General features: G+C 41.2%; 1 protein-coding gene, 1 non-coding gene and 1 pseudogene across 3 annotated transcripts; 1 reads left to right on the top strand and 2 right to left on the bottom strand.

The window, feature by feature from the left end:
- Positions 1-203: 203 nt before the first annotated feature.
- On the top strand, positions 204-686 carry BDF20DRAFT_917931 (uncharacterized protein; the record flags this gene model as incomplete). Its single annotated transcript, XM_053084628.1, has 2 exons — positions 204-259; positions 332-686. The coding sequence occupies 2 exons, from the start codon at positions 204-206 to the stop codon at positions 684-686; spliced, it is 411 nt and encodes a 136-aa protein (XP_052930759.1).
- A 4,597-nt stretch (positions 687-5,283) lies between these two features.
- On the bottom strand, positions 5,284-5,358 carry BDF20DRAFT_t166 (annotated as a pseudogene). Its single transcript has one exon. The product of its transcript is annotated as a tRNA-OTHER (tRNA).
- A 1,624-nt stretch (positions 5,359-6,982) lies between these two features.
- Positions 6,983-7,055, bottom strand: BDF20DRAFT_t165. The gene has a single exon. It is a non-coding gene; the product is annotated as a tRNA-Ala (tRNA).
- Positions 7,056-23,334: the final 16,279 nt, after the last annotated feature.

Raw genomic sequence — 23,334 nt, 5'->3', positions numbered from 1 at the left:
CTAGCTACAGTGAAAAAACCGCAAAATGCAGAAACATTGAGCCATTTTTGTGAGTCACTGTAGCTAGAATTAAAAATATCAGTAAAAAGGAGGTTCGCTTTACACCAGTTCAACAGTCCTACCAAATTCGATATTCTTCTAGAATGAATCTTCAACATGTCACATATCATTCGCAGCTTCACAAATATAAACAAAAAAACATTATGAAAGACCGATACTATGTAATGTTCAAATATGCACATACTATTTACAGAAATGGGTAAGCTAAACTACATTTCTATATATTCCTCTCGTTCATATTTACAGTTTACTTACATTTTATATATGTTAGTCATCCGTCCCGCGTTGAAACTTGCTGGTATATTGCCAAAGTACTTGTTTTTTTTAAATACTTGATCGAGCCCAACCGCGAAAGTCACTTTGTTCTTGGAGAAGTCTATGATGGCTGCATATCATCAAATTTCAACGTGCCAAAGGCCAAACCAATAACTGATATCAACAAGAAGTACGTTGTGTTTGAAACGACTGATATCCTTTGTCCTGTTGGTCTCATAAGCACCTTCAACATTCTTCCAAGCAACAAAGTCGACGTTGAAGCATACAAATCGGTGATATATCCCGGGGATGTTATTGATCCTGTCTTGTTAAAAAATGCTGGTGACTTTAGAAACCTTTTTACTCTTTAAACTTGTTCGATTCATATAATCAATCTACAATAAAGCCATCATTCCAAAACCAAGCATCGTCTCGCACGTTAAAAAAGATTACTATTGTCTCCATATTGCTTATCTTTCAAATTGTACAGTAGTTGTGGTTTTTTACATTCATAAAAATAGTTCAATAAAAATCAAATACAAGTTATGCTGCCTCTCTCACTCAATCCGATCGTACAAGTTTACTTTCTCTGCCATTGTATAGTCGTCGCATAGTCGAGTATAACTTTGTTGAAAAGGAGCGTGTTGAACAAGGAGGAAAAGAAACTAATCAGTTTAAAGATTTCATCGGTCCATTTGACACGTAATTGAGCATTCAAGCAGTCGAACGAAGTGAATGACAGCTTTAAAAGTCAAAGTAGAGTTGGAAGATATTACAGTGCTGCTATTAACCGGCTCACAAAAATATAATTTAAGATAACTTCTGCAGAAATGAAGCTAGACTCTTCAAATTTTGAGTGAATATTGCTTAAGTAACATAGTTTTATTGAACAAAATTTTATAAAATACTATTTAGGAAATTTGGGCGGAATATGAAAAAATGTAAAAATGACTGTAAAATCAATCAGGCTACAAAACATTAGCGCTTAGTATATCCACCTTTAGCCTTGATGACTTCTTCGATTCTTTTGGGCATGCTTTCGTAATACTTCTTCATGTCATCTTTAGTGAATTTATTCCATTCTTTATCGAATCTATCCCACAATTCATTCATATTTCTGGGCTTAGTGTCGTATGCATCTAACTTCAACTTGACATGGTGCCAAAGGTGTTCAATCGGATTTAAATCGGGACTATTTGGTGGCCAGTCTTCAATATACCTTATTCCATTGTCTGCAAGCCATTTTTTTGTGTATTGCGAGGTGTGTTTTGAGTCTCCGTCCTGTTGAAAGATGACTTCCTCGTTGCTAAGACCAAAGTACTCAAGTGTATCCTTATACGAAGTAGCCAAGATATGGGTGTACAGTTCTGAATTCATGGGATACTCGATAATACGGCATGCGTAACCTACTCCTAATGATGTCATGCATCCCCAAACCATCATTGAGCCTCCGCCACCTTTTAATTGAGTCTGATAATTATGGGGTCGAAGTGGGTCGTCCTTATGCTTCCACGTAATCTGAGCTCCATCTGATCCCCATCTATTAATTTTGGTTTCGTCGGAAAATATAACCTTGTTCCAGTCCTCTACAGTCCAGTCACGGTGTTTTTTGGCCCATTGCAATCGCTTTTTCTGGTTGATTCTCTTGATTAAAGGCTTCTTTTTTTTATACAGAGAATTAAGGCCAAGGGATCTCATGAGTCTTGTTGTGGAAGAGTATTGAAATTTGTAACCAAGAGACCACAGATATCTTTGGACATCTTTTGCTGATAATAAGAAACCTTTTCGGACTCTAAAAGATATGACTCGCTTTGTGTAATTGGACACAATACTGACTCTACCACCACGAGATTTAATGCGATCAGGATCATGTTCTTTTTTCATGCGAACAACTTGGGCTTTAGACACTCCAGTGGCTTGTACAATGTCTTTAGTACCCTTTCCGGCCTTGATCATTGAAATGACGTCATTTCGTTTGTCGTTACTGAGTTTATATGGCATTGTAGAGAAGTAGTTGTGAGAGATAAAAGTGAGAGTGTAATGAGGAAAACTGTGTAAAAATGTCGCCTTTATATATTTTTCAGCTTCTCTACATCATAATGATACGTTATCATTGCATCAGGTACGCTAAAATAGAGTTTAAGGTACACTGAATCATATTTGTATCATTTTACATTTAGTCCAAAATCAAGTTTTTTTTATTTGCAGCTTTGTGTAACAATATATGATTACGTCATTCTTCCTTTCTTATACTATGACGTTTGGGCTATCTAGTGGTCTTTATTTCGTAGCTCTGACGTAATTATTGCACTGTACAGATCATTTTATATTTTTGTGAGCCGGTTAATAGCAGCACTGTACAAAAGTATTGATAGTGCTTTAAAAAAAGTAAAAGTGAATAAATAAGCAAATGTGAAAAGAAAAAAAAAAAGGAAATAATATGGCTCTAATTTAAGCTGGTACACAGCAGAATTTGTCTTTTTTCTTCCTTTACCTTTTTCGTTTTTATCTCATCATTGTTAAAAATAAAGCTTTAGCAATACATATACAACGAGCATTTACTTTGCAATTACTCATCTGTAACGATTCTCTTCAAAAGTCAATTTTTGCTATCTACCTGTATAAAATAAACTTTAGTCAATGCCAACTAGTCATTCCAGTTTTCATTAGCTATTTTTTCCTTTTTGTTTTCTTCATACCTGTCTATTATTTATCTTTTTATTTTTTTAGAAGACTGAAAAGCTCGCAAAACTTATAACAGCAAACGATGTTCAACAACTATAAGTCAGCATTGCTACTTCAAATTTAAATGATTGATTTATGTAGCCATGTCAAACGGAAATCACACAGTTAGCAAAGTGCTGTAGTTTTGCTTCAGTATCGCTCCTTTACATATATGTATATATAGAACGGAAAGGTTCATTCAGAACCAAGATTATTTTCAGATGTTGGCAATCGCAGCTAAAACACTTAGCTGATTTGCCTACTATATTATAAAGTTCACAGAAATACAATCAAATCTTTCGCTATCTGTTTTATTGCTGCCAGTACTATAAAATTGTGGTATTCTTAGATATCAGGAGTTATAATTTAATAAGTTTTAGATATAGAGACTGAGTGAGTCAGCGAGACCGAACAATAGTTCTTGGATGATTTTATTTTGGTTTAGAAATTGAATGGTCTTTTATATGAATGCGAGGTGGATCTGTTGCAGTATATGCCTACACATAAAAATTTAGACTCAATCCAAACACCGAAGGGTTTTTTTTAAGAAGCGCAATTTAAAAAGAATAAATGCTTTCTTTTCGTTTCTTTTTACTTCACTTAACTTCATAACCTACTACTTCTTAGAGTCTTCTCATTTACATATAATAACTTTTGTTGAAAAAATGCGTACTTTAGCTCCCAGCTTTGATGATATGATTCGAATTTTAGTAACTCCTAGATATACTTTTCAGTAAGTTTATTGGATTTCTTTTTTTTTTTTTTTTGGTTGAGTATCATATTTATTTACTCGTAAATATAGATATCTTCGTTCACAAGGAGTATTTTATGAATCTATGCAATGCCGTAATGGTACAAATATGACACTACAATGGAAAACAGATCGTGGTTTTTATTGGAAGTGTCCAAGAAGAAATTGTTGTAATAGAAGTGAAGTTACTTTACGAAAAGGTTCCTTCTTTTACAATTTAAAGGCACCTATAAATAAAATTCTTTATGTTATTTGGTGCTGGGCTACAGATTCGAACTTGGCCCATATACGTCAAACAGCAAGATTAAATCCAAGAACCATTTCTGGAATAATAAAAAAAATATACAAGTTAATTGAAGCTGATATTGTTGAAAATGATATAATGATTGGTAAATGGTAATATTACAATTTAAAAATTATATTTATACTGTATTAACTTAGTTTTTTAGGCGGTGAAGGTATAGTTGTTGAAATCGATGAATCCAAGTTTGGCAAACGAAAGTATCATCGAGGACATCATGTTGAAGGAGTTTGGGTTTTCGGTGGTGTTGAAAGAACTGAAGAGAAAAAAGTCTTTCTGACTATTGTACACGATCGGACAGCCGCCACGTTAGAGAGAATCATTAAACGATTTATTCTTCCTGGATCGATTATATATTCTGATTGTTGGCGTGCTTACGATAACATACCCAATATTGAAGGTTGTCATTTTCTTCATGAGTCAATTAACCATTCTCAACAGTTTGTACGTGCTGGAAATATCCACACAAATACTATTGAAGGTAATTACTTTATTTAAGAGAAGAAAATTCGATTTATTTACTTTTTATTTTATAAATTAGGTGTATGGAATGGTATTAAAATCAACATACGCCCTCGCCATCGAACAAAGCAAATGGTGCCATGGAAACTAATCGAATATATCTGGCGAAAAAAACATCGAAACGATATATGGAGTGGTTTAATACATGCTCTTAAAACCATTTCATTTAATGATGTAGAAAATGATGATTTTGTCGATTTAGAAGATGATATTTGGACCAGATTTGGTTATGAATCCGATGAGGAAATTGATGATTCAGAAAACATTAATAGTACCCGTTTGTTTGATGATGCTTCTGCATCAGATGATACATCTGATTCTGATAATGAATAAAAAAAAAATAGCATAAGTAGTTAAAACTTGTACATACATAACTTTTATTTACTGTAGATGCATTTGATTTTTTGTTTTTTTTTACAAAACCTATTTTTTCTTTGTTTATTTTTTTTTTTTGTTTAACAAAACTTATTTGCAAATTTTCTTAAATATACTCTCTAAAAAGCTACATGCACTACATACACTGATAAAAAAAAAGGTGGCTCGAATCCTTACTGTGTCTACTGTGCAGCGGTGCCCCCGAAGTGAACACGGTTTTAGGCTTTCTAGACAGTCTTATGACCCAGGCAGCTTAAAGCTTTCTAGACAGTCATAAGACCCAGGCAGCACAAAGTGAACACAGCAGGATTCGAACCGGCGACCTTACGAATTCCAGTCATTAGTGCTAACAACTGAGCTACTTGGGGTCATCCATTATCGGCATTGTTTTAATGTCGTTCAAGTCCCGTCAACAATGATTAGGCGATTCTGATTGGACGAAGTGCTTCGGAGGCTATAGTCCACTGTGACGTTAAGGCCTCAAGTTTAATTTTGAATAGTAAATAAAGGATATACTTCAGAATTGAACTATTTTCTATCATAATAGATGGTGCTTCTGGAAAATTGATAACAAGCTTGACTATTTACTTATAATTCTTTGGATTATCATCACAGCCATATATATTATGTACATCAAAATTACTTTAAATTATGATTACCTAGAGCTTTATAGATTAGCCAACTGACAACTCTTTTCGAAGAGCCTTCAAAATAAAAACTTCACTTGTAGTATTAAAACTATTGTATATGCTTCAATCTTCCATTACCATATATAGTACCCAACGAGGTTGAGATTTAATTGCCACTATATTCCAACGTCCGACTACTATCTATAGTATCTGGGGTAGAATTGAGTTTCAAAATTGGATGTGTAGGCATATATTACACTTTAACCTGCGAGGTTAATCTGAGCTTATAGTGGAATTAAGAAAGTAGTAGTGACAACCGAGTAATATTGTTCCTGTTAATGAATTGTACAACGCCACTGAGATATATCTAGATTACCAGTAAGGTTGAAGTGTGCCTGATGAAATCTTATTTGTCCCAGTGTGCCTGGAATCTTATTTGTTCCAGTACACTATAACTGGTAAAGGCAGTAAATCTGGATTGTTTCTCAGATTGTTATATGAATTAGAGGTCAGAACGTGACACACTGTCCTCTAAAAGTTTGAATATTCGTGAATGAATCTATGAATTGACTGATCGAAGTCCTAATTATAAGCTTGGTCAATCGTTAATGTAATTTGGAAAATGCAAATGCATCATAATTGGTATCTTTTTAAATAAAAAAAAAAGAAAAAAGAAAAAGAAAAATGAACAAAAAAAATAATAAAAAAAAAAAAAAAAAAAGAGAGAGAGGCATGAAAGTGTTGTTGCAAAAGTGCATAGCAGCATGCAAATACGTCTTATTTGCAAGAAAGCCGGTGCAGACTGATTGGTACCATACAAATCTGCAAGGTGAATGGTACACTTGCGTGCTGGAAATTTTCGTGCAAATATCTGTTACACCACGCAGAAAAGAGTGATACCTCGCAAGTCTGCGTGAATTTTTATTACAGTAATCGGTGTAACAGCTCCGGGCATGAGAGCGGTCTGTACAATGGGATTGTATACGCTGAGAACGGAGGTATTCACCGACCTCAGGTTCTTCGAAAATAGTTTCGACAGTGTACAACTCTTTTTTTTTTTTCTTTCCTGAAATATCAAACTGACTTCGAGGAAGGGGTACTTTGGTTTTTTTTTTTTTTTAAACCTTTGGCCACGATGGTTGACCAGTTAGTCCCATGCTTGGTTTGTAATTCGATCGTCATGGGTTGATCGATGACTAGAGATCTTGAATGTAGAAATGTAGTTGTTGGTTGTAAATGCTGCAATCTGATTGGTCAGTTCAATAAATGTACTGAATAGACGAAAGAAAGGCCTCAAAAGGTTGACAAAATTATAAGATAATCCGGAAAGTGATAACAGTAGAAACGTACTACAGTGAAAAAAGTTGGAGAAGCTGGGCGTCGATCCCAGTGCCTCTCGCATGCTAAGCGAGCGCTCTACCATTTGAGCTACATCCCCCACCTTTTCTTCCGCTTTCTTTAATTTTTTCTGAATTCAAACCCAGAAAAATAAAAAAAGTTACGAACGCCAATCTTTACAGCTCAATAACTCTACAGCAAACAGCCATCCATCTACGAAACTAGTACCATTGGAAAGCCCTCTCTTAGCTCTTTCAGAATACCAACTTTCAGCTCAATCCGCCAACTATTTGCTACGATCTCGAACCGTGATTTCTCGACATTTTCCGTTTTTTTCGACTTTGACCGCGAATATCTCGAGAACTAGTAACCTGACCGCGTCCATCTAAATATATTATAAACGCTTTCATTTAGCTTTATAACATATTTAAATTTCAGCCATTTTCACTTTTTTGTTTCATCCCTTCGATTTCAGCATTTTCTGCAATTTCGACATTCGCCATGCCCGAAATGCCAATTTCCACCATTCCGGACATCCCTGCCATAGTCGCCCAACTCGCTCAGTTATCCGCAAGGGTCACTGAGCATGACACTACCATCGCCCGGTTCGCTGCGCTCGAGGAACAGCTAGCCGAAATGACGAGTAAGTACCAGGCCGCCGAGCGTGAAAACGCTGAGCTCCGTGCCCGCCTCGCTGAACTATCTGCCGCCCCTGCGGCCGCTGCCCCCACGCCTGCTGTCCCCACGCCTGCCCCCGCACCTGCCGCCCCCACACCTGCTGCCTCCACACCCGCCGTCCCCAAAGGCACTGAAGCCTCCCAATGGAGCACAGTGGCCGCCCGTAAGCCTAAGAAGGCTTCCAAGGGTTCTGGTAAGTCCCCCCTGCCACAGCAAGCTACCCCCAAGCGTCGTGAAGCTATTGTCCGTGGTTTCAACGAAACCTCCGGTCCTGTTGGGTACACAACTGTGTACATTAATCGTTCCCGCCGTTTTACCAAGTCGGAAGTTCGTCGAAACCTTCGCTTCCTTGGTATCGATCCCCGTCGCGTGATTGACATTTCGTTCCCGGCTAGAAATGTCATTGGCCTGCTTATCCATCTTGGTTTCCAAGCAGAATTTGAAACCCTCCTCGCCTCCGCCAAGGTTGCCACCATCCAGGGCTTTGACCCGCTTCACCCTGACCACGTCGCCGACCCCAAGTACTCTGCTCTTTCTCTCGAGGAACGGGCCAATGTGGCCGGCCGTCTGCACCATCAACGCTGTCTCCGATCGCTGCAGTACTTAGCGCAGCATCGCCTCACTTTGTTTGCTCCCGTCGCCCGTGAATTCATGCACCTTGGTTGGGTCGTTGAGGAGGATCTTCGATCCATTGCTCCCAAGAACCCTTTTGCCTCTCGTGATGATCCTTTGGATTACTCCAACGACGACTCCGACCTCTCTGATACCGCCATGGAAGAGTATTAATGAGTGCTCTAAGTGCTCCTCTTAATACACACCCTTCTCCTGCCTCCTCTCCTTCTCCTGTTTCTCCTCCTCCTATCCTTAATAACCGCTCCTCTCTCTCTCCTATCCCTATCACTATCGGCCTGTGGAACGCTCGCGGTCTACGGGAATCCACGATAGATGATGTCCTCCGTCACTGCCAATCGTTCTCTGTGGTGTTTATCACCGAAACCTGGTTGCTCTCGCCCTGCCATCTCCCCACCTCTTGGCAACAGTTCCACCTTCCCGGTATCCCCGTCTCTGGTGATTACCGTGGATCGCAAGGCATCTGTTGTCTTATCAATCCCTCCTGTCCTCTGCCAGCCTTCCAAGTCCCCTACCCGGCAATCAGTTCGCACTTGGCATTCAACTTGGTCGTCATTTGCGTCTGATCTGCTTGTATCTCCCGCCTGACCAGCCTTCTATGAGATGCTCGGATGTTTCTGCTGTGCTCTCCTCGCTTCCTCTCTCCCATGACACGATCATCTGTGGTGATCTTAACGCACGCCTTGGCGACGTTACTGGTGACTCAGGTAACAACTCTCGTGGTACTACCGTCCTTGACTGGTGCAGGGACAATAATTTGTCAATCTTGAACCGCCACCTCTCCTACGGTACCCCGACGCTTCTTGACTTCCGTCATGGCCGCCCTGTGAGTAGTATTGTTGATTATTTTATTACCAACTTGTCGACATTTGATACCTCACCCCCTTCTTCTTCTATTGCCATAGCTTCAGATCTGTCGTTGGGCTCTGACCACAAGCTGATGTCTTTGTCATTGCAGTACTGCCCCCCTCCAGCCTCTGTAGGTCATCCCTCTGCCCGCGAGTCTCCCCCTTCTATCCCTTGCATCCGTCGTTGTTGGAATCTATCCCGGTTAAGTGAGTCTGATGTTCGTGACCTCTTCTATCACCAGTTTGCTTCTCTGTCCTCCTCCCTTATCCAAGATCTCTCTTCTCTTCTGTCCTCCCCTCCTCGTTCTCGCCCAGATATTGATGCCCTCAATATTCGGCTCAATGAGGCGATATACACTTCGTTGGACTCGTCGGTTGGTGCCCGTGCCCAACGGCCGGCCCTCTGGAAACGGTTCTGGACCCCTGCCCTCCAAGAAGCTGCTGAGCGACGTGAGCGGTTCTACCGTCGATGGCGACGTTGCCATAGTGCAATGGACAAGATCTTCTGGTGGAACAAGCACATCGAGGCCCACAACAAGTTCAAGCAAGACCTACGTCGAGCGAAACAAGCCTCCTGGCGCGCCTTTTGTGACTCTCTCGAGAACGATGACTTCAGCAAGACGGTGCTTTCTAAAATCAAGCGGATCAAGACTCGTCGGGAACGACAGACTGGCTATGTGAATCCAGACGGTGATGCGGCGGGTGCGATCGCTATGCGTGACCACCTTGCCTCCGTGTACTCTGGCTCCTCTCTCCCGGCTGGGCGTCCTCCGGACCTCCCCAGTGCTCCCCTGCCGTATGATGTGGCCCATCCTTCATCGTCCTCGGGCGGTGATGACGGCTCCCTCCCTCCCTCTGATCTCTCCGTACCATATGGTGTGGTCCACCCCTCATCGTCTCAGGGCGATGGTGTTGGTCTCGGTTCTCCCTCTGTGTCTCGGTCGTTAAGTGTGATCCACTCTTCATCGTCTTTGGACGGTGATGGCGACCTCAGCACTGATTCAAGTGTTGATGATGGTTCCTCTGCCGTCTGGCAGTTGGATACCATCACGAGTCACATCAAGCTCCTGCCTCGTCGTAAAGCTCCTGGCTCTGACCATCTGCGTGCAGAAATGCTGCAACCCATCAAAAAGCCTCTGGCTAGGGTCCTGTCTCTCCTCTTTGCTCTCTGCTACCAATGGTCCTACACCCCTTCCCTTTGGCGTGAGGCACAAGTTGTGCCTATTCACAAGAAAGGTGATCCCTCTGTCGAAGCCAACTTCCGGCCCATCTCTCTGACCTCCATCATGCGCAAACTGTTTGAGATGTGTCTGGCTCCCTTCCTCTCCTCTGTCTCGCCTCCCCTTGACGTCGCCCAAGGTGGCTTCCGCCCGCAACGAAGTTCTCTGGATCAGGCCCTCTGCTTGCACGACCTTATGAAAGAGTACTTTCGTGTTCATCATCACTGGCCTGTGGTTGCCTTTCTCGACATCAAGGCTGCTTACGATACTGTTGATCGCCGGATCATCTGGCACTCCCTCCTGTCTGTCGGTGCTCCTCGTGGTCTTGTCTCCCTGCTCGCCAACATGTTTGACGATGTCAGCATCTCTATCCTGTTGCGCAATACAGTGTCTCCCTCCTTTCGGCCCCGTACAGGTGTACTCCAAGGTTCGGTCTTGAGTCCCCATCTGTACAGCCTGTACATCAACTCTCTTGCTCCCCTGCTTCGGTCTGCTGCCTCTAGCACTACTACCCGCGTCCTCTCTTCCTCTCCCTCCGGTCCTCTGGTTAATCCGTGGACTTATCCTCCCGCTACTGACCTGGCCCCCTCTCCTACTGCTATCAACCTCTTGCTGTATGCTGACGATGTTGCTTTGCTTGGTTCTTCTTCCGAAGTCCAGCAGATGCTTCGTCTAGCCGAGTCCCACTCGTTGCAGCTTGGTTACCGATGGTCTCCGGCCAAGTGTGCCTTGCTCAACTCTCCCTCTCCTTCCTCTACTGCTTTCCTCCCTTTGAAGCTGTATGGTGAGCAATTGCCTACAGTGGATGAGTTTATCTACCTTGGTGTCCCCTTCCGCCGCAATGGCATCTGCTCCTCTTCGGTGGTAACCAAAGGCAAACCCGGTGCCCTCGCCTCCATGGCTCGCTTACGCGACATCGGTGCTAACCGCTCTGGCTTCTCCTTTCTTCTCTCCTCTCGGTTATACGCCACCTTCGTGCGTCCCAAGGTTGAGTATGGTCTCGCCGTCACCCGCCTACTCCAAAAGGATTACAAGACCCTGGAAAAGACACAAGATACCTGCCTGAGGATGATCTTTGGAGGTCATCGTACTGCCTCTACCATGGTGTTTGTTCACCTGAACAACTTGCCTTCTCTTCGCTTCCGTGCTGACACCTTGGTGCTCAAGTTCTGTTGTCGAGCCGCTTCCCTCCCAGAAGATTGTCTGTTGTCTCTTTTGAGCAGCTCGCTCCCGGATCCCTCGTTGCCTCGTTTGCGCTCCTTGCGCATGGTACAGGACGTCCCTGCTTCCGTCTTGTCTGCTCCCACCGCTTCCTCTCTGGCCAAGTGGCTCCGTAACTACCGGTCCTCCTTGTTTTCGTCCTTCTTGGGCGTTACGGACAAGGTGTTGATCCGCGCTTGCCGTCCTTCCCTGGGGATTGACCCCGTCTTGTACGTTCCTGCCTCCCGTGCTGACCGGTCTCGCCTCGTTCGCTGGCGTATGGGCTGGCTTCCTGGTAAGCCAAAGCCTTGCCCCTGTGGTACCGACCACACGTCTCGTCGCCACCTGCTGCTGTGCCCCTCGGTTCCTGCCCGCTTGTGGCTTGACTTGCCTTCCCTGCCTGCTGATTCCCCCGTCCATCGGGTGGATCATGCCCTCAACCAACTGCCTCTCTCTTCCTCTGCTCCCTGCCCTTTGTACTGGGTCTCGCTCTGTCGGATCCTTTGGTACTTTGACACACTGTGTAATCCCGAAGGTGATTACACAACGGATCCTGAGCCTGGGCTTGTCTGGTCGTCCTCCTCCGCTGGTGATGGCTAGGTCTTGCTTCCTGATACTCGTCTGTGGTCGAAAGACAGTGTGGATACCGCCCTCTGGTTCGACCCTCCACTGCCAAACCCTTTTAGTGCACGATGCGAGGGAGTCCATGGTATTGAAGCCTGTTGAGTAGCCACCCGTTCTCCCCTACCTTCCTCTTCGCATACTTTTTTTTCCCCCCTTATATATACTTTTCGTGAGTCTTGGGTTTTTTTGGCCCCTTTTCCACATCTTCATTGACAGTCTCACTCCTCAATAGTCTCACCTTAGTTAGCAGTAATGTTCAAAAGAACGAATGCATTATAACTAATAAAAACATAAATTTTCGCCTGAGCTACATCCCCATCTCTTTTTCCGCTATTTTTTCTTTTTTTTCGAAGAAAAACATAAAACGCGTCATATCTCTATCAGTTTTAGCCATCCATCAACAAAAATAGTACCATTCGATTCTCCTCGACGAGTAGATTATTTTAGCATTTTTTCTTTTTCGATTTCGTCAACTTTTGCAACATCATTTCCGCAATGTCGCATTTCGACTTTAACGATGTCAACCACAATGGGTTGCAAGATGCTACACATCTGCCACCATCTACTGCTCCGATGACACCCGTTCAGCTACAAGCTTTAGTTCTACAACTTTCTGCTACTGTAGAACAACATTCATCAGTCATTTCTGACCTCTTAGCCTTGAGAAAGGAAAATGAGCAGCTCAAGGCTCAAAATGCTTCTCTGATCGCGAAGATGACCGAAATGGAGAAAACCATTTCACATCAGAAGACGCAATTGCAACATCTCTCTGTTACAAACAAAGTTTCTGAAGCTCCCAAAGTCTCTGATACTGATGGTAAGTCACAAAAGGAGGGTAACTCCTATTCTGACGCTGCCAAACGCGCCCCCAAGACCCCTGCCCAAGTTACCCCTGCCCGCCCGCTGAAAAAGCGTATCTCTGCTGCCCGGCCCTTCAGGTCCGCCGAGGCTCAAGGCCCCAAGGGCTTTGAGTACGTCTACCTTGGCCGATCCAGAAAGATCAATCGATCTGAAGTTCGCTCTCGTCTCCGTCGTGCTGGTGTTGATACTGGCCGTATCCTTGACATCTCGTTTCCTGCCTCTGGTGTCCTTGGCGTTCTTGTGCATACTCAGTATGCCAAGAAGTTCATCGCCATTATGACAAAGGCGCAAGCCCAAGTCATTGAGGACTTTGACCCGCTCGACCCTGCCCACTTGGCCGATCCCAAGTACGCCTCTCTGTCCGAGACCGAGCGTCTCCAAGAAACCTTTTCCTTGGTCCACCAGCGGGCCATGAATACCCTCTCTTTTGTTCGTCCTGTTTCTGTCGCTGCCGTCGGTCGATTCTTCGTGGAATTGTCATGGATCGATGACAATGATCTCCTCCTGGCTCTACAAGAAGCCAAAATCCGCCTTGCTAAGGAAGATCCCAAGCAGGCGGATTTCGTTTTCCGTAACCTCCCTGCTCCTGCCCCTGAGTTCTCTGATGAGGAAATGGATATCTAATGAGAGTCCCCTCATCAAGAACCACTATGACTACCCCTTCCGCTCCTTCTTCCTCTCCCTCTGTCCTCTCCTCCTTACGGCTGGCATTATGGAATGCTAATGGTCTTCGGGCCACTACCGTCCATGATGTCCTCTCCCATTCTCGTGATGCTGCTGATGTCCTCTTTATCACCGACACCTGGCTTACCTCTGGTCTCTTGCCTACAAACTGGTCCCAGTACCATTTGTATGGCAAGCCCGTTGTTAATGCTCATGGTCGTGGTTCTGCTGGTATCTGTTGTCTTGTCTCTCCTTCCTGTCCTTTCCTTGTTCATCAACTTCCGTCCTACAATGCTCATACTTTGTCAATGAAAATTGGCCGAGTCACTGTCCATTGTCTTTACCTCCCTCCCAGTCTATCCTCTGAACTGGCGCTCTCCGTCTTGAACTCCCTTCCCTTGTCCTCTGACACCGTTCTCTGTGGTGACTTCAATGCTCGTCTTGGTGCTCTCACAGGTGATCTGGTGGTCAACCCCCGTGGTCGCTCTCTCTTGCCTTGGCTTGGTGAACGTGCTCTTCGGGTCCTTAATGCTGAACTCAGTCATGGTGTTGCTACCTTTACTTCGTTTCGACGTAATGTAGAGGTTAGTAGCATCATTGACTTGTTTCTCACCAACATCCCTACCTCTGGTATGGTCTCTCCTTCTCTCTCGGTGGAATCTGATTTATCCCTAGGCTCAGATCATCGCTTGATGTTTCTGTCCTTTGGGTATATCCCCTCCAACCCCCGTGACGATGACTCTTCCTCCTCTTCTGTCTTGGCCCCTCGTCGACTGTGGAATCTCTCCCGGCTGAACGAAGTGGATCCCTTGCTTCTGTACCGATCTCGGTTCCATTCTTTGGTGGCTCCCCTGGCGGCTACCCTCTCTGAATTGGTCTCTTCTCCCTCTGGTGCTCGTCCCCGATAGACTCGCTCAATGACTCGCTCAACGAGTGTTTCTATCGTGCAATAGATGACTCCATTGGTCCAAAGGCTTCCCGCCTAGGTTACTGGAAGAAGTACTGGACCCCTCATCTCGAAGCTGCTGCTCGTGAGCGGGATAGGCGATACCGTATGTGGCGTCACTCCCTAGGTGTGGACAAAGCCTACTGGTGGACCCTATACCAAGATGCTCATCGTTCCTTTCGTCATGCTGTTGCTGCTGCTAAACGTCTCTCTTGGAAGAACTTTTGTGCTTCTCTTGAAAAGGATTTCTCGAAGGCTACTGCCACTTTGGCTCGGCTCAAGCGTCGCAAGCAGGCTTCCTCCTCTTATACCCACCCAGATGGTCCACAGTCAGCGGTTGATACCATGGCTGCCCATTTGGCAACGGTATATGATGGCTCGCTCCTCTCCTCAGCGGATCGTCCGGCTCCCCCTCCTGATTTCTCAGGTAGGGTCCCGTTCGTTTCTGGCTTCCCCTCTTCTTCTCTGGTCCCTGATTCTGATCTTGGTCTCTTCTCTGTGCCTTCCATTCTCAAGCACATCCAGCAATTGCCCAACCGCAAGGCACCGGGTCGCGATCACTTAAAGGCAGAAATGCTGAAGGCCGTGGCCACGGACCTTGCACCGGTGCTGTCTTCTCTGTTCCAGATCTGTTATCAGTGGTGCTACACTCCTACCTTGTGGCGTCAAGCCCAGGTGTTCCCTATCCATAAGAAAGGTGATCCTCTAGATCCATCCAATTATAGGCCTATCTCTCTGACTTCGGTGATGCGTAAACTCTTTGAGTTCTGTCTGGCTCCCGCTCTCGGTTAAAGTGTAATATATGCCTACACATCCAATTTTGAAACTCAATTCTACTCCAGATACTATAGATAGTAGTCGGACGTTGGAATATAGTGGCAATTAAATCTCAACCTCGTCGGGTACTATATATGGTAATGGAAGATTGAAGCATATACAATAGTTTTAATACTACAAGTGAAGTTTTTATTTTGAAGGCTCTTCGAAAAGAGTTGTCAGTTGGCTAATCTATAAAGCTCTAGGTTATCATAATTTAAAGTAATTTTGATGTACATAATATATATGGCTGTGATGATAATCCAAAGAATTATAAGTAAATAGTCAAGCTTGTTATCAATTTTCCAGAAGCACCATCTATTATGATAGAAAATAGTTCAATTCTGAAGTATATCCTTTATTTACTATTCAAAATTAAACTTGAGGCCTTAAGGTCACAGTGACCTATAGCCTCCAAAGCATTTCGTCCAATCAGAATCGCCAAATCATTGTTGGCGGGACTTGAACGACATTAAAACAATGCCGATAATGGGTGACCCCAAGTAGCTCAGTTGGTAACACTACTGACTGGAATTCGTAAGGTCGCCGGTTCGAATCCTCCTGTGTTCACTTTGTGCTGCCTGGGTCTTATGACTGTCTAGAAAGCTTTAAGCTGCCTGGGTCATAAGACTGTCTAGAAAGCCTAAAACCGTGTTCACTTCGGGGGGACCGCTGCACAGTAGACACAGTAAGGATTCGAGCCACCTTTTTTTTATCAGTGTATGTAGTGCATGTAGCTTTTTAGAGAGTATATTTAAGAAAATTTGCAAATAAGTTTTGTTAAACAAAAAAAAATAAATAAGTTTTGTAATATGCATCTATGTTGTATATGTTATATTAAGAACAGAGAGAGAAAAGAAAACAAAAGGAAATCTGTGAAAACCAAGTTATCTTCTTTTATTGATTCAATATTCAGATAAAGAATGAAGGCAAAGACCATGTGTAGGAGAAAAGTGCTTCTATTATTTATATTTGTGGATATTGTAAAAAACTTTTTGTATCGACACCCTTAGGTACAGTGCTGCTATTAACCGGCTCACAAAAATATAATTTAAGATAACTTCTGCAGAAATGAAGCTAGACTCTTCAAATTTTGAGTGAATATTGCTTAAGTAACATAGTTTTATTGAACAAAATTTTATAAAATACTATTTAGGAAATTTGGGCGGAATATGAAAAAATGTAAAAATGACTGTAAAATCAATCAGGCTACAAAACATTAGCGCTTAGTATATCCACCTTTAGCCTTGATGACTTCTTCGATTCTTTTGGGCATGCTTTCGTAATACTTCTTCATGTCATCTTTAGTGAATTTATTCCATTCTTTATCGAATCTATCCCACAATTCATTCATATTTCTGGGCTTAGTGTCGTATGCATCTAACTTCAACTTGACATGGTGCCAAAGGTGTTCAATCGGATTTAAATCGGGACTATTTGGTGGCCAGTCTTCAATATACCTTATTCCATTGTCTGCAAGCCATTTTTTTGTGTATTGCGAGGTGTGTTTTGAGTCTCCGTCCTGTTGAAAGATGACTTCCTCGTTGCTAAGACCAAAGTACTCAAGTGTATCCTTATACGAAGTAGCCAAGATATGGGTGTACAGTTCTGAATTCATGGGATACTCGATAATACGGCATGCGTAACCTACTCCTAATGATGTCATGCATCCCCAAACCATCATTGAGCCTCCGCCACCTTTTAATTGAGTCTGATAATTATGGGGTCGAAGTGGGTCGTCCTTATGCTTCCACGTAATCTGAGCTCCATCTGATCCCCATCTATTAATTTTGGTTTCGTCGGAAAATATAACCTTGTTCCAGTCCTCTACAGTCCAGTCACGGTGTTTTTTGGCCCATTGCAATCGCTTTTTCTGGTTGATTCTCTTGATTAAAGGCTTCTTTTTTTTATACAGAGAATTAAGGCCAAGGGATCTCATGAGTCTTGTTGTGGAAGAGTATTGAAATTTGTAACCAAGAGACCACAGATATCTTTGGACATCTTTTGCTGATAATAAGAAACCTTTTCGGACTCTAAAAGATATGACTCGCTTTGTGTAATTGGACACAATACTGACTCTACCACCACGAGATTTAATGCGATCAGGATCATGTTCTTTTTTCATGCGAACAACTTGGGCTTTAGACACTCCAGTGGCTTGTACAATGTCTTTAGTACCCTTTCCGGCCTTGATCATTGAAATGACGTCATTTCGTTTGTCGTTACTGAGTTTATATGGCATTGTAGAGAAGTAGTTGTGAGAGATAAAAGTGAGAGTGTAATGAGGAAAACTGTGTAAAAATGTCGCCTTTATATATTTTTCAGCTTCTCTACATCATAATGATACGTTATCATTGCATCAGGTACGCTAAAATAGAGTTTAAGGTACACTGAATCATATTTGTATCATTTTACATTTAGTCCAAAATCAAGTTTTTTTTATTTGCAGCTTTGTGTAACAATATATGATTACGTCATTCTTCCTTTCTTATACTATGACGTTTGGGCTATCTAGTGGTCTTTATTTCGTAGCTCTGACGTAATTATTGCACTGTACAGATCATTTTATATTTTTGTGAGCCGGTTAATAGCAGCACTGTATGTCCAATCAGCATCAAACTTGTTGTCCTTAAACCACTGCTTTGTAACCTTGGCAGTATGCTTCGGATCCTTGTCTTGTTGAAAATAGACATCCTCAGGGCTGTAACCATACCATTCTAAAGTATCCTTGAGAGTGGTTTCCAGGATGTGAATGTAGTCCTCCTTCTTCATGGTACCATCAAAAATCTGACAAGCATAACCAGGACCATCGTACGTTATGCAACCCCACATCATAATACTCCCATTACCATGCTTAACAGTTAAATCAAGATGATGAAATTGAAGTTCATCATCTGGCCGTTTCCAGTAATACCTTACACCATCCGAGCCCCAAACGTTAATTTTGGTTTCATCAGAGAATACCATACGTCTCCAATCGTCAGAAGTCCAGAACTGATGGGCTTTTGCCGAAGCGAGACGCTGTTTCTTATGCTGAGGCTTCAAAAATGGCTTCTTCTTCTTAATACCCGATTGAAAGTTCATCATCTTTAGGATTTAAGGCATGCAGAGTAACCAATGTTGTATCCAACACCTTCCAGATACTTATGAACATCCTTGGCAGTTCTAAACTTACCCAAAACCAGCTGCTTGCGGATGTAACTACGAGCAGTAGTGCTTATAATAGGCTTGCGACCAGGTGCACCACAAGTCAAACGGGAAAAAACCTCCTTTTATAGTCGCCAATGGTGCTTTTTTTTAGACCTGGAACACGTTTCATGATGGTAGAGTACGAGTGACCAGCCTGCAGCAACGACTTGATGTTATTTTGGACGTCTAGAGGTAATGTTCGAACCATGATTGTTAGGTGAGATGTAAAAAAAGAATGTAGATGAAAGGTGGAACCAGAACTGAAAAAGTGAGCTCTTTTATAATATTGTAGGTGTCACAAAGATAGATACAACTCATTATTACAGATTATGACTCATTCTGACCCATTTAGAAGTAGTAACATAAGTCTTTTTAACGAGATTAGCAAAATTATACCTACCCTGAAAAATGGTCCGGATGAATACCTTCGCTAGGAAATGATTTTGAGGAACCGATATCCAGTAAAATTCCTTCAACTTCTTACACATAATAAAACAACGTTTTTTCTCTCTATCGTTTTTTATTTCACGTTAATTGACCCAGAATTCATCAAGTAACACCTAAAAAACGTAAAAGTTGTAAAACATCCGGACCATTTTTCCACCAACTGTACATACTGTATTAATAAAGGACATCTTCTTCCACTTCTCTAAACTTTTTCTATAGATTGTCCCGTACATTACAATCGCTTTAAACAAGTAGAACAGCCCGATTAACCTCAAGCATTACTACTTCCGTATTGGGCAAGCGGACAAAAATTGATACGTTTGCGGTGCTTACACCGATTAACTGAGAGCAGTGTACTATTCATGGTAGCAAAAAAAAGATATATGAGAGTCATGCTAGCATGAAGTTTGCGTGGTAGAATGCATAATGCTCGCAAATCCACCACGCAATTTGCGTGCCACCACAAAGTAAAGCTGGTATAGCCGATGCTACCACGCAGGTTGCGTGCTCCCATGAATAGTGCACGGGCGTAGACTTTAATTATTTGAGATTTCCGCTCATATTCTCGACTTAATCTTACAAAAAGAAGAAGTTGTACCACCAACTCTCATAAACGAAACTACAATTGGCACTCCCCTTTTAAGAATTTGCGCTTATGCTTGTTTCTTTCTCTTTTAACTATTTCGGCCTACTAAAAGAAAACATAACGAGATGTTGACAATGGCAACAGGAATGTTCCTATTCGCGCAATGTCTTTCACAATTATAAGCGACATACCAGTACATCTTGCGAAAGGAAAAGTGTAAGAATATAGAGCGTAGAATGCGAAAGCTCACGCATTCATTGGCAGTAGTGAACAGCAGGCAACTTTGTTTTTGTCTGAATGTTTGGACGAGATGTCGACGGATGATTAGCAATATAGTTGACAGCTTATATATTTTAAATCCCGCACATATAAAAATGGATGTTAGTGTTCATTATGTCATCATTATAGATGAAGTCAACTCAGCGTTACGACCTAAGTACCGTACTAGTTTAGCGTCATAGTAAGGACATATATGGCGGATTAACTTCAATCAATATCCATTTTTTCTAATTTTTTTATAATGTCATTCACTTGTGAATGATTATAACTATCTTTATTTTTACAGTTCTTATTGTTTAGAACATACACATGTTCGAATTTGCTACCATTCTCTAATTTTAGAATTATATAAACTATATTATCTTTTTTTAACTTAAACTCTACATTTATTACTCTGTAATTATGTTTGTTTTGATTAAAAAGTTTTGTTGGAACAAAGGAACGTTTAATATCTTTTACAAATTTTTCATTCAAAAATGGATTATCTACCATTCTATATTTATAAATTCATTAATATTTATTATTACTCTTAATTCTTACTTTTCAATATTATACCAAATTCAATTTTAGTCTTTTAAAAATGTTTTCCATAAATTATATTCTCTGTGTTTTTTTCTCCACTGGTATTCTCTCAGATATAATAATATATCCTTTTTAGTTCTATTTCTAGGGATTATACTTTGTTTCAATCCATTCCAGGTACCCTCTATGGTATTGGTATGTATACCAGTTTCCGGGTCTTTGAAATTCTTCTTATGATTTACAGTTTTATGTTTATACCCTAAATTTTTTAAATTGTTATATCCTTTCCAACAATCAGTATGTATAATAGTTCCCTTTTTAACATACTTTTGAATAATTTTATCAATACACGTTGTGTCTCTTTTTTCGATGGGCACCAGAAATAGCTTTTTATTTTCATTCTTAAGTTTATTTTTTAATATGCTTCTTTCTATACCACCTATAACCCAACAACCTTCCACTCTATGACCTTTATTATATTTTCTTTTTCCTATTTTGGTTTCATCTAGTTCTACTACTTTATTTCTTCCTCCAATTCTTATATTTTTATTAAATTGTTCTTTATCTTTTAAATATTTTCTAAAGATTTTATTATACAATGTTACAGTGACTCACAAAAGTGTTACAAAGTTTTACAAAATCAAACAAATTTCCAATTCAAATCACTATTGCACCTGATATGATTAATAAACCCCCCTCCAAACTAATATCATTAGAAAGTATATATTGTTGGGTTTCTAATGATATAACTTTCAAACATATTAGCGTTCTTTGGAATTACTTAAACTATAGAGCTTAATTTGCATATGCGTAAAATTTTCATTTTTGTGATAGTCAGATTTATTTAAACGTGCAGTTAGTACTTTGTTTGACCACCTTTGGCTTTTATAACAGCTTCAATTCTTTTTGGCATGCTTTCGATATGTTTTAGGCATAAATCGGCTGTAACTTTATTGTACCATACGTCTCCTACTCTTTGCCAGAGTTCGTCCATATTCTTGGGTAGGGTGTCATAAGCAGCTAGCTTGCACTTCAGGTAAAACCATAAGTTTTCGATTGGGTTCAAGTCTGGTGAATAAGAAGGCCAATCTAGAACATTTATCTTGTGCTTTTTAAAGAATTTTTTGGTATATTGGGACGTATGTTTAGGATCATTATCCTGTTGAAGGATAACGTCCTTCAATTTCAGGCCATAATCCTTTAGTGTATCCATGAAGTCGCCTTTCAGAATCTCGCAATATAATTGCGAGTCCATTCCCCCCTGTATCTTGGCAATGAAGCCAGGACCATGTTGAGTGAAGCAGCTCCACAATATGAGGCTGCCACCTCCGCCTTTATACTTGTAGTTGACGTTGTGCTCCTTGATGGGTTCTCCCTTCTTTACCCAAGTCCACTGTTTCCCATCCGATCCAAGACGATTGATTTTGGTCTCGTCGCTAAAAACGACTTTCTTCCAATCATCAACCGTCCAGTGTTTGTGGGCTTTCGCCCATTTCAACCGATCCTTTCTTCGATCATTCGTTAATGGCAATGCTGATTTTCTAATCCTTGGATCGAAATCGGATCTTTTCAGGACCCTACGTATGGTCTGTGGAGAAATATCTACTCCTTGACCCCGCAGGTTCCTGGCAGCATCAACTGCTGTTATGAACTGCCCTAAGTAGAACGATCTTGCGATCATTCTCTCGAGACGATCCGAGATTAACCTAGGACGGCCGGTCTTTTCGTTGCATGCAATGTCATTAGCTTTAGCGATTCTACCAACAGTGACGTTGGATACCTTTAAACTTTTGGCGATACTTCTATGAGACTCTCCTGTACGCAGTCTAGCTAAAATATCATTTTTTTTATCGTAAGGTACGGGACGCATGTTGAGATTTGTCTAATGTTGCGGTTTTTGTGAATGGGTAAAGTAATGTAGCTAATCGAAAAGCAAAAAGGTACAAGTTTGACAAAACATGATACTCAACATTAAATTGACCCCTGATAGATTGCTGAAACTCAATAAATTCGAAAAATCCTGGGGAAAGAAGGCTCTGTAAACATTCATCATTTCAACCATCTGAATTTCTACAGATTGCGAATGTCGAGATGAGCGATTAGAATGTCGAATGTGCTCAAGCAAATGTATATGAATCCTAACACAAGCTATATCACTGAATAGCTTAGAACTACTACTTTCCATATCGCAAAAAAAAATCAGTGCTTAAGTATGTGCTCAAGGGGAAGAATGCATGAAAAAGTCGAAAAATTAAAATTTTTAAAAACATTGTAACACTTTTGTGAGTCACTGTACTGTATTTCTACTAATCTGCAGTGTTGTTGCAATACTACTACATGGCATTTTTAGAATAAAATAATTTAATAAATGAAGTTGGGTACTCAATGGTAATTTCATCTTTGAAAATATTGTACCGCGTAATGGTGAATATGCTTTCCTACATTTATAATTTCGACATCTGTAAATTTTTAAATTTAAGTATAATTTAGTATCACCATTACATTTTAGACATTTTTCATATTTATTTACATAATTATTTTCAATCAAGTATAACAGAGCCTTTTCATCATTTTCAAATAGTTCCTTTAAATTTATATATGGCTCCGTGAACATTGTGCTATTCTACATAATTATTTATCAAATTTTTTTATTACCTATTTTATATTTTATTATAATTCAATTTTTACATAATAATATCTCAGTTTGAATTTTAGAGTTGTCAAGTATCCTGAGATACATCCGCAACTTTGTTTGCCTGCTTGTACTGCCTAGAACAATGTCAAAAGCCTGGAATGGCGACCAGAGTTGTGGCTTTGTTTTGTCTAGTGAGGGATAGTCGCGAAAGCTTTGTGGATCGGACTGTTTGGCA

The sequence above is a fragment of the Mycotypha africana genome (assembly GCF_025528875.1).
Source record: "Mycotypha africana strain NRRL 2978 chromosome Unknown BDF20scaffold_19, whole genome shotgun sequence".
Classification (NCBI taxonomy): domain Eukaryota; kingdom Fungi; phylum Mucoromycota; class Mucoromycetes; order Mucorales; family Mycotyphaceae; genus Mycotypha; species Mycotypha africana.
Note: the sequence above shows the minus strand (reverse complement) of the source record. Positions and strands in the feature narration are given on the sequence as shown.